At 45.3% G+C, this 11,496-nt stretch overlaps 1 protein-coding gene across 4 annotated transcripts in view; it reads left to right on the top strand.

Annotated features, from left to right (window-relative positions):
* The first annotated feature begins 236 nt into the window (after positions 1-236).
* The window catches only part of Hipk2 (homeodomain interacting protein kinase 2), a 194,561-nt gene continuing 183,301 nt past the window's right edge, over positions 237-11,496 (top strand). For all 4 annotated transcript variants that reach the window (XM_052173487.1, XM_052173486.1, XM_052173485.1 and 1 more), the window contains exon 1: positions 237-630. In XM_052173487.1, the coding sequence (XP_052029447.1) occupies positions 612-630 (19 nt within the window). In that variant the 5' untranslated portion in view covers positions 237-611. The remainder of the gene's footprint in view (positions 631-11,496) is intronic.

The following is an 11,496-nucleotide window of genomic DNA, read 5'->3' as shown; positions in this document are numbered from 1 at the left end:
CGGCCGCTCGGCTCCCCTCGGGCGGCACTCGGCCCCCGCCGACACCCCGCTCTGCCCTTCGGCTCGGCCCTCCCCGCCTCGCATCCGTGCCATCGGCGCTCGATTGCGCGCGGACTCCCTGGGGCTCTTCCCGGCTCGTTCGCTCGCGCTTGCCCGCCCGCCCGCTCGCGCCCGGCCGCGCCGCCCCGCCCCCGCCCCCTCCCCCTGCTCCTCACGGGCAACTTTTGCCGGCGCCCCAGCCTCACAGCCATGCGGAGCTGAGCTCCGGCCCGGGCCCTGGCCGCCGCAGCCCGCCCCGGCTCCCGCCCTCGCGGACCCGCCCGGCCCTTGGCCTCGGCGCCTTAGCCGCCCCGGGCCGGCCGAGCCCCCCGCGCAGGGCCCGGGCCGCGGCTACGGCGGCGGCGGCGGCGGCGGTGGCGGCGACGCGCCCGCCCGGCCCCCTCCCCCGGCGCCGGCCAAGTGAGGCGGTGATGCGGGCGCTGGCGGCCTGGGCTGCGCCGAGAGCGGAGACACAGGCTCAAGATGGCAGATTCCCACTGAGGCTGAGGGGGCCGAGCTCGCGCGCCGTGTTCCCTTCTCCGTTGCCATGAACCGCGGACACCCCGGCCCCGATGGCCCCCGTGTACGAAGGTAAGGGGCGCCCGGCCCGCGATCCCCCGCTCGCTCGGCCGGCCGCGGCCCCCGTAGCTTTGTTCTGCCCGCGGCCCCTCGCCCGGCAGCCCCCGGCCGCAGCCCCGGGCCCTGGTCCTGGGGGCTCGCGACCCTCCCGGGTGCCCCCATCCCGGGCCCGGACGGGACCGGAGCCGACCTGGAGCAGGATCTTATTTCCAGGGCGGAGAAGGAGGCTGGGGGGTGTGTGCCGGTGGGCTGCTGCTCAAAGAAAAGAAATGGGGGCGGCGTGTGGGAAAAGACGGATCCGTGACTGCTTTCTGTTTATTTGTGATAGATGAAGGTGATGCGGTCCTCCCCCATTACCTTTAAACGATCTCCTTTCTACTTGTCCGTCCTCTCTGCTCCCCTTTCCAAACATCTCCACTCCCACCCCACACTCCTTTATTCTTCCCGAGCCTCCGATTTTTGGGGGGGTGGTGGTGGTGGCGGCGGCGGCTGTGGAATCCGATTGAAAGGGGCCAAGCGATGAGAGGGTTGAGATGAAAAGTCCATTTCAGACCCAGGCAGAACAATGAAATAGGCTCCAAATCTCCCCGCAGTTGGCGTGTGGAAAGGAGAATGTAGTTTGGCTTTTTGGGGGGCCGGGGGTGGTGAAAGAAGGTTTTCTGGCTTGGCCTGGGTAGATCGGTGCTTTGCGCCTTCACCTGGCGTTGGCTGATTTTTTTTCCCATTTGACTGTCTTTAGAAGAAAGAAAAGGTAAGGCGATACAGCTGCCTCGCGCACTCTTTCGGTTCTCTTCAGTCAGTTCCGTCAGCTTGCATCGAGAAAATCAAGCCGGAATCAACTAAGTTTTTACACTTCTATGGGTTTTTGTGTGCTTGTACTACGAGGTATTTTTCAACCAAAGTGTGCCAGATTTTTTCAGTTATTTCATCGTGAAAATGTTTCTCTCGTGAAATCATTGAAATAGCAGCCCTTTACATACTTTTAGTGTGGGTCCATCTGGCTTTCTTTCGGTTTTGTTCAGATATTCTGTGTATGAAATCGCAAATGAGAGGGAAATGGGTTTGCCAGGAACCAAGAGGAGGGGCTAGGGGAGATTGTAATCCTATAAACCCGGGGAACTGTTGGGCCGAGTGAAACAGGGATCTCATTAATAGTTTTATCTCTGTTAGGAGAGGCTGATTTAAAAAAAAAAACTTATCTGAAAAGAAAATCTGTTATTAGTTCCAGGGCTCTAAATGAATTAGGTTTCTGCATGGAATAAAGTTACCAGTCAGGCTCAGAATAACGAGGCTGTAAATAACCTATGGACTGTAAATATTTTTTCCAGAGTCTCTTAGAAACAAAGGGGCTGTTTAGAAAGCAACAGAGAAATGTTATTCCAGGGGCTTTCCTTTTTGATTCCGAAGAACACAAGGTCTATTTAACCGTTCCACAAAACAAAACAAAATTTTGGATCACTCCATTACCACGTACAATAGGAACATACCAGTGGGGACGTGAACATGTAGGAGAGCCCATGTCGGGCAGTCATTGTTCATCTGTGTCTAGGGGAGGGGGCTGCAGTCAAAGCTCCCACAGTCTTGAGTGTTAAAATGAAACAGTTTTCTCTTTATTAAGTACCTCCTTGAGACTCCCTCTGCTGGACACTCGGGGTGAGCATTTTAGAAAGAACTTGGCATTGAATGCACAACTGTAATAGAGGAATAAAAATTCCTCTTCCAGGAGGCTGGGTAGGTGGGTTGGGATGTATTTTGTCAACTTTGAACAAAGCCACCCTGGGAACTTCATTTATAATGATTTCATTTGAAATCCATGAGGAATGTAGGCTACCCCCTTGGGGCTAAGTAAGACCCAGTACAGTTAGTCCTAGGACATTGTTCTTTTAGTGATTGTTTTGGAAATAGAATTACAGGTGTGTGAAGTGTTACACTGTAGGACTGTGGAACTCAGAGGTCTCTCTCTGCTCAGAATTTTACTTTCCAGCCCACCTCTATCCCAGGCAACCTAATTTGTCACCTCCTTTCAACCCTGGGTTTTCTTGAGCCTTGTCGGTGGGTTTTCTTAATTGTTCTTTTGTTTGTAGCATTTTCTCTTCTTTGGGAGCATCTCTTACATCTTTACAATTATTTTCCTAGTCTTGTTCAGCACTACTTCTCCACCAACCCAGAGGCACTCAGCCCAAAGCTCAGGCCGGTCTGGTCTTTTTGAGGGAGACTGTTAGGCATGCTGTGAGACAGAGAAACGACCTCCATAGTCAAGGTCTTTGCTTGAGGACCTACATTCACTCACAGTGCTGAGTGTGTCCAAGACGACAGTGACCTCTCCCTTGACCCCAGTGACAATCTGTAGATTCAGTGAACCTGACTTTTATCATATTTCAACCAGAACCCAGGGACTGTGTGTGTGTGTGTGTGTGTGGTCTTAAATGAACAGGGCTTTTCTTACAGACTTCCCGAAAGAGGGATTTCTTTCTTCTCCTAATAGTTCTACATGATTCTTCTCAGAAGTCTAATTATACATGAGACTTTTTAGCTGGAATTTCTCAAATGGAGTGTGACTCAGATACCGAGTGAAGGCTGAAATGTAGAAATCTAGACAGGTGTGCTGTTTTTGAAACAAAGCATATTTGATAATACGAATCAATAAAGTGGCAAAGTGTAACAGTCTTCTAGCACTGTCTTTAACAGTTGGTTTATAAATATCACATTAGTTTTCAGTGACTTGATACTGATCATGTTAAACTTCTTGTAATAGAGGGGGGTATTTTCTTAGAAGGCTAAATATTTGCCTTGTGATTATATTTCTCTATCAACTTGCTTACCAAGGCCTTTTCAGTATGCAGTGCAAAGGTCAGCCACAGGGGTCTGTATCGCTGGGTTCCCAGTTAGACCTAAATTCCAAGATAACTGTCTCACTTACCTGAGATGTGGCTTGTTGATCAGTGTGGAGGAAACCAAAGAACTTTTCACATTCAGACTTGCAAACACTGGCATGCTGAAGTCCCCGTCAGATGGATGGAAGACACCTGGCTACCAAGATCCAAACCAAGAAACAAGGTTCTGAATCGTCTTCCCTGAAAAGAATTTCATGATGCATCGTCTGTAATATCTTTGCCTGTGTTTTTGTTGCATTTTTAAATAAGAAAACATAACTCTTGTTTTCCTTGTTGTTATATTTGAAATGAGAATCAAAACTCATTTGATTTATCTTCGATACTGGACAGGATGACAGGACATTCAAATCACACAAAGTGGGGTTTGAATCTAGCTTATGCCTTTGGCATCTTACTTATTTTTAGGCATTTTCTCAGTGTGTGTTAAATCCCTCTGTCCCCTTAGTTGTTTACAGGCATGATGACTCTAGGGAAAGCATAACCCTCAAATAGTTTAGAACACTAGCAGTAGGGACACTTCAATTTCAGTTATTAATCTCCTGCTATTCCTTTCTAGTTTGGGAACCAGCAATAGTGAACCCCCATAGCCACAGAAGAAAGGAACTTTTTTCCCTCCTCTGTGACCTTTCCAGAGTCTTTATTCCCATCAAGCTTCTGCTGGTTTCAAGTAGAGAATGTCTCTTCCATAGCAGCACTTTTGTGCTACATTAGAAATGTCCAAACAACTAGAGAGGCAGACTTTCAGGGGCTGCAGCTGTGTCCTGGAAGGTATCCCTGAGAATGAAAGGTGACCTTTGCCCTTAGCAAGGACCCATTCCTGTACAGGTGGCAGGCTGGGTAAGGAGTCCCCAAAAGGTCCTTACTGGTTCTTCTCAGAGGAGAGGCTCCTATCCAGCCACATGGCAGGCTCTGCCTCACTAGTCAATTAAGCATGAATTTTTTACCAAAGAATATTGGGGGCTTTATGCAAGTTATAGCTGCTTACACACTTCATATTTTATATTTCATGCTCCTTCATTTCGTTCTTCCTTTCTTTCATAGAGATTAGTCTTTGAGGCTTGTATGGAACAAAGTACTGATGATCAAGAGTGTAGGACATGTGTGCATTTTTTTTTATTGTTCTTGGAATGCGTGCTTTGCTAGTGCTTTCTGGTAGCCTTAGTGTGACGATTCAACTGCTTGGGGTTGCAGTCAAAGGCTGGATCCAGAATAATGCCAGCAGACTTTGTGTGACCACTAATAGAATGTGAACTTGAAAGGCCCACACTCATAATAGCTTCATTTTATGTGACAATACTTTGTTGAAGGAGACAGAAAAAAAAACCCCAGAAAATTGAAAACCCAGAGTACAGGAAGATCTTTATTTTTTTCTTTAAAAGAAACTGAGAGTCTTGAAGGTTGATGATGGTAATTATGACTTAGACCGTGATTTGGGTCATGTACTTTTTGCACTCTCTACTCGCTGAACTCCCTGTTTGTTCCCTCATTCGGCAGACCAGGGCGCATCTGTCATGCACTCATTCAGCAAACATTTACAAAGGCTCTGCTGTGTCCTGGGCCTCATGGCAGGTTCTGTGTTCAGAGAAATGACAAAGACTTGGCCTCTGACCTCTGGGAGTTCAGGAACCGGGGAAGTGAAAGTCAAAATATTTAAACTCATACAGATTCCCTGGGCAGTGTGACCCAGCTGGAATGTTTGTTAGTTTGTGTTTGTGAGTGACAGTTCTTACATATTCTTGTTTTCTTAAGGTGTAAAGGGAAGACCCCAACTTCTCTTTTATATTGAAATGTTTTCTTTCTTTTTTTCTTTTTTGAAATGTTTTCTTTAGTTGAACTTAAATTTTTTTATGAATTTTAAAACTTCTCATTACAGATTTCCTTAGAAATTTCTTAAATATCACAACCTTGTTTTGCAGAGGATGCTGTTTTCCTCTGTCATTATTTAACTTTTATTGTGACCCCTTATCAGTGCAAATGCTGTTCTCACATGCTGCTGGGGTACTTTTTGTTTTTTACATGTGGAGTTGAGGCTGTGTTGTGAGTGGGTCTCTCTCATCCATGTGTACCTGTTGGAGAATTCCTTCCTGGCTTCACCGTCTCGCTTGTATTCCAGATCGTCATGTGGTGGGCACTCACTGGCAGGACATAGATGCGTCATCACACAGTAGTTATTTCCCAGGAGCAGGTCATTCTGGGAAAAGGCTGGCTGTGCCCTTAAGAACATAGAACCTCGGAGCAGGAGTCTCTGAGACTCGAAAGCTGCCTCCTGCCTCCAGCAGGTTCACCTGGGTGGGGGCTAAGGGGCTGTGCCCTGGTCTAGTCATATAGTAGAGGGCATCCTTCCTATTCCCTTTGTAGCCACTGAGGAAAGAACACCCCCTCTCTTTTTTCTGCAGCTGTGTCCTGAAAGTGTCTCATCCCTGAGAATGAAAGGTGACCTTTGCCCTTAGCAAGGACTCATTCCCTGACTTGAATCTTCAGCTCACTGGTAGCTGTTATTCAGGAAGAACATTAGCAATTCCTCATTAACCAGTTCTAGTATTTCATGAATCTGATGCTACAGAGACCCCAGGCCCTGCTAGAAATCTCAGCTGCCTTCAATCAAATTTGTTTTCTTTTACTTTGTTTCTCTAAAACCTTTCATATATTTGAATAATTGGACTCCTTACTCCCCCCAACCCCCAGAGCCTGTTTTTGCCTCTGAAATATCTCCTTTCCCTGTTGTGAACTCTCTAGTTTCTCTCCATTAAGAAAAATGATGGTAATCAAATCTGAATGCAATTCTTTAATGATAGTCTTATTAGTATGAAACTTGCAAGAAAAGGGACTTTAGGATTCTCACTTTCTGGGCAACTTCTGGAGAGCAAGAACCATTTGTGTTCCCAATTGTAGCTGTACAATTCCTTAACCCTAGTAGGAACTTTATAAGCATTTGTAGCATTGACTTCTTTTTAATGCCATCTGAGCAATACTTTACAACAGCTCAGGATTCATGACTTGCTTGTACTCAATTGGATCCTGAGCCTTTAAAAAAAAAAAAAAAGATTGGATCTGACTTAATAGCCCTGGCTGGCCTGGAACTAGATAAGTAGACCAGGCTGGCCTGAAACTCACAGATGTCCACTTGCCTTTGCCTCCAGAGTACTGGAATTAAAGATGTGTATACCATACCTGTACCCCACTGAATATTTTTTATACTTTTGTCTAACATCCTCACCCCAATAAAGATGGCACCTTCTGCTTGACTCTGAACATTACTTTGAATTTCATCTGTCTATTTCCAGCTTTTAGGGTCTTTATTTTTTTCTTTTTTTATAATTTTTTATTTTCTATATTCTTTGTTTACATTCCAAATAATTTCCCCTTTCCCGGTTCTCCCCTCCCCGTAAGTTCCCTAAGCCCTCTTCCCTCTGCCCATTCTCCTATCAACCCCCTCCTACTTCTCTGTCCTGGTGTTCCCCTACAATGCTGGAACAAGCCTTTTCAGGATCAGGGATCTCTCCTTCCTTCTTCTTGGGAGTCATTTGATATGTGAATTGTGTCTTGGAAATTCAGAGTTTCTGAGCTAATATCCACTTATCAGTGACTGTATTCCATGTGTGTTCTTTTGTGATTGGGTTACCTCACTTAGGATGATATTTTCCAGATCCAACCATTTGCTTAAGAATTTCATGAATTCTTTGTTTTTAATTGCTGAGTAGTATTACATTGTGTAAATATACCACATTTTCTGTATCCATTCCTCCATTGAGAGACATCTGGGTTCTTTCCAGCTTCTAGTTATTATAAATAGGGCTGCTATGAACATAGTGGAACATGTGTCCTTATTGCATGCCAGGGAATCCTTTGGGTATATGCCCAGGAGTGGTATTGCAGGGTCCTCCAGAAATGTTATGCCCAGTTTTCTGAGGAACAGCCAGACTGATTTCCAGAGTGGTTGTACCAGCTTGCATTCCCACCAGCAGTGGAGGAGTGTTCCTCTTTCTCCACATCCTCGCCAGCACCTACTGTCTCCTGAATTTTTAATCTTAGCCATTCTGACTGGTGTAAGGTGAAATCTTAGGGTTGTTTTGATTTGCATTTCTCTTAGGGTCTTTCTTAAGTGTCTGCTACAGACAATACAGACAGAATGCAGAGGACATAAAGTATCTCTAACTCGGATTGCGCTTGGTTGAAAATGAGTACATAGAGTCTTTGTGACTCAGTGTAATATTACTTCACCCAGGTTAGAAAGGATAGTTTGTCAAATTCTTTATAGATTCTGAGTCAGCAAAACCCATACCTGTTTTACTAGTCAGTGAGCCAGGTGTTTATGATAATGGTTACAAGGCCAACTTCAGAGGGTGTCCTCCTCCTTGACAGTCTAGAGCCAGCAGAAAGGACAAAGGCATAATGGGCAGTCTCATTGCCATCAGGTCATTGTCTGATGGATGGCTTTGCCAATACAAAAGTAACTTATGGAAATCATTACCCCCCAAAAAGTAGCAAAGCTAAAACTAGTCTTCTGATGTCACTTATTTGTGAATCTGCTACTGACTAGATCTGTAGTGAAGTATGTAGTATTCTTTCTTTCATGATTCTTGCCTAACTACTTTTGCCCTAGTAGCACATTCTAATCAATTAAGTGCCATGTTTAAATTAGAACTAAGACTGATAGACTCTTTTGTGTGTGCTAATGTATAGACATTATAAAAACCTCTGTCACAAAGAATGCCATCTAATACATAATAGAATGAGGCACCCCTCCCTTGGTGGTTCTGTCCAGCTGCAGTGAGAAATTGCTTCGAAGCACTTCCTAACGTGTGATGAAAACAGGCCTTTTCATCCTCTCAGTTACAGATCGTGTCTTGATTACAAAGGCTTGGTTGTGAAAATGGGGCATTTCCCTCCACACCGATATGTCCTTATTCAATCTGTGAGTTATTCTTCTATTCTAAAGTGAGTTTTCCAAGGGCTTGTCAGACTCCATCGTGTCAGTTTTGTATAGAACTTTGGCATTATCGTACTTAAGAAGTCCGTTTTTGTGGCCCTTGTACCTGCAGCCTGTAAAAATAACATAAAAGAAAGATTTGGAAAACTGGTTTGCTGCAAGTTATGGAAGTTTTAGTTTTGTTTTTGTTTTTCTCCACTTTTTTCCACCCTCCAATAAAGAACTTATAGAGCTCTGTTAAAAACCAGATTGCAGATTCCTAGAATTATGCAGAAAGACAGCGAGCTTACCCTCCACATTCTGTGCACCTGAGTCCCATCATCAGAATCCATGCTGATAGCAGGGACTTCAGGTGGGAAGGCAGTTTCAGAGAATCTTTCTTCGGGGAAAGTGAAAGGTCACTCCAGAAGGTACACATGTAGTGTGCTTCACATTGGATCATTTATATCTGTACCAACAGCCTAGAATGATTACTGTGATTCATTAAGTATGACCTGAACCATAAGGAAAAGATTAATTGATATTCATTATGTTCTGCTTACTGAGATGGGGAAGGCTTTCTAATGTATTACAGAAATGAAAATGGTCAAAATAAAGTTTCCCTTGATTATACCATGACTTACTCCACAAAGGATTTAAGGCCACATAAAGAGTTAAGTTTCTGGTAGGGAGGGAAATTAATTTATGTAGATCAATTTCGTGGATCAGCCTATTCCAGGGAAGCTGGATAAATGAGGTAGTCCTTTTATAAAGACAACAGCGACAGCCTAAGCGCTTGTGCTGGCTTAACAAGGTGAATGAGCAGAGTGCATAATGGGATTCATTTGCAAAGTAATTTTTGCTTGGCTGGAGTGGTAAGCACAAAACAGACCAGCAGATGAGGACAGTAAGTGTTTTGGATCAGTTGTCAAAAGCTTAAAAGGGGTTCCAATTCAAGAGACGTTTTATGGTGTGGAGAAGGGGACTAGTATCAAAATGATACTTGAACCAGGTGATTTTTAGTGGCCTGGATGTAATAGGAGAAGGGAGTGAACTTGGGGGAGCCTGCCAGGAGGCTGGCTACTGTGGAAGGAGGTGTGAGTACTCTGGAGATGCCTGGTGTCTGAGTGGCCTATGAGTACATTCAGAGATCGTATTTGTCAGTGGTGTCTGGCCCTCAAGAAGTATTCTATTTTGCTTTCCTCCTTTACCTCTGGCAGGGATCTAGGATCAGGGAGACTTGCTAGTTTGGGTAAAACTTTTGTTTTTTAATTCCTTTAAGACTCTTCTTTTTGTAGGCTTCTTTATATTGTACAGGGCTTTCTTGAACCATAGTGCAACCTGGTAGGGCCTTCATGAGTTAGTGTTCTACCTCTGACATGTGAGGATCCTAAAGTCCAGATCAAAGAAAAGCTCAGTGCAAGTAGTCGTGTCATCTGCAGAGAGATGGTGCCTAGGGAGGCTGGGGTGGGAGTGGGGTAGAGTTATGGAGTGTGCACAGATGCTCACAACAGCCTAGAATGCCTGGTTTCTAGGTTCCTAGGATTCATCAGAACCACTTCCTGTTTTCCCCAGAGCTTGAGGGAGCCACTGGCTTCTAGTCTCCTGGGTGCCTGACAGCCTGCAGCATTGCACCGAGGCCAGCACCTGAAGGTTGTAGTTTTCTTTCCTGAGGAGAGCAAGATCCTCAGTTTTAGCATGAAAATGTCTTCTGTTAGGAACTCATTCCTTATGTTTTCCTGAACAAGTTTATAGCTTGTGTCTATGAGCTACTTATTAACAATAGAAAATTACAGGCAAGGGACCAGTATAATCATGATTACTTTCACAGAACCTCAAAGCACTTTTAAGTTATTAAGCAGCTTCTAGAACAAATTTGCCTTCCTAAGGTCCAGTTTTGAGTCACTCATGACTACAAACTTGACATGACTACAAACTTGAGACTTGCCACTGCTTTCAGTACCAGCATGACCCCACTTGGGACCCTGTGAGCACACTTGCACTGAGCTTGGTTTTGACCTGGCTTGGAAGCATGTCCATCCTGCTGAATGACTTCTGGACACAGACCTTATTTAACACTGATGAGAGTACAAACTAAGGGCAGGATTGCTTTGACATTAGCAGACCCTGGGGCAAGAGTGCATCCAATTACCTATGCCACTCCGTCTTCCTGGTTATGAGTCCAAACTGCAACCACCCCACCTCCTCTTGGGACTTGGGGTATCCCATGGATGCTCATCAGACCTAGGAATACATACTCATAGACCCTGAGAAAGCTTGAGACCTGTGGATGTGGAGCCTACAGCCCTGGGGATGTAGGAGAGAATGGGGTCTCAGCCTGTGGATGGGCACACCCCTTGGCTCTGGAGATCCCTCAGCCACAGAGTGGGATACTAGGTGCTCTGAGTCTTGCCTAAAGGCACTGCTAACAGGAGCACCTGTGTTCCAAACACTTACGTAATAAAGACTATTCGAAATGTTTCCTCTGTGCAAATGAAGCTGTGATTGTGTCACCTCATGTTCTGTTCCTCATTCTCTTCCCTCCCTCTATTCATCCCATGCTTGGGGTTGCTTTGTAAAGGACAGGAGTCATGAAACCTGTGTCCTATGGCTTGCTAAGACAGCTCCAATAGTCAGCATGTTCCTCCCATCAGTGAAACTTCATGGACGACCTGGTAAATCTGATAGGTACTCTGTTGTGTGAGTTGTGCCCACTGGCGGTTGGGGCCTCCCTCCTGCTCATCCTTGACAGTATCTCTCCTCTCCACTTTAAGTGCTTATTATCTACCCACAGGGCCCCTCTGCCTACCTATTTATCCTTCTGGCTCTGTGGATCTTGGGCATGTTAGTGCCTTGTTATCCTGGTAGGTGGGAGGGTCTGAGGGATGTCATAGAACTCTCTGAAGTGTATCTTTGTGGGGCACTATTTTGGAGAACCAATAGTTACTTAGAGGGCTTGTTAAAACATGTGGCCCTGCCCCTAGAGTTTCTAATTTGTGAAGTCTGTGATAGGCCCCAGTTGCATTTCCAGTGGAAAGTCATTACTTTGGAGGAGCACATTCTTAATGAAGAATC

Source organism: Apodemus sylvaticus, chromosome 2 (genome assembly GCF_947179515.1).
Source record: "Apodemus sylvaticus chromosome 2, mApoSyl1.1, whole genome shotgun sequence".
Classification (NCBI taxonomy): Eukaryota; Metazoa; Chordata; class Mammalia; order Rodentia; family Muridae; genus Apodemus; species Apodemus sylvaticus.
The sequence above is the reverse complement of the archived record's forward strand: the minus strand, read 5'-3'. Positions and strand labels throughout refer to the sequence as shown.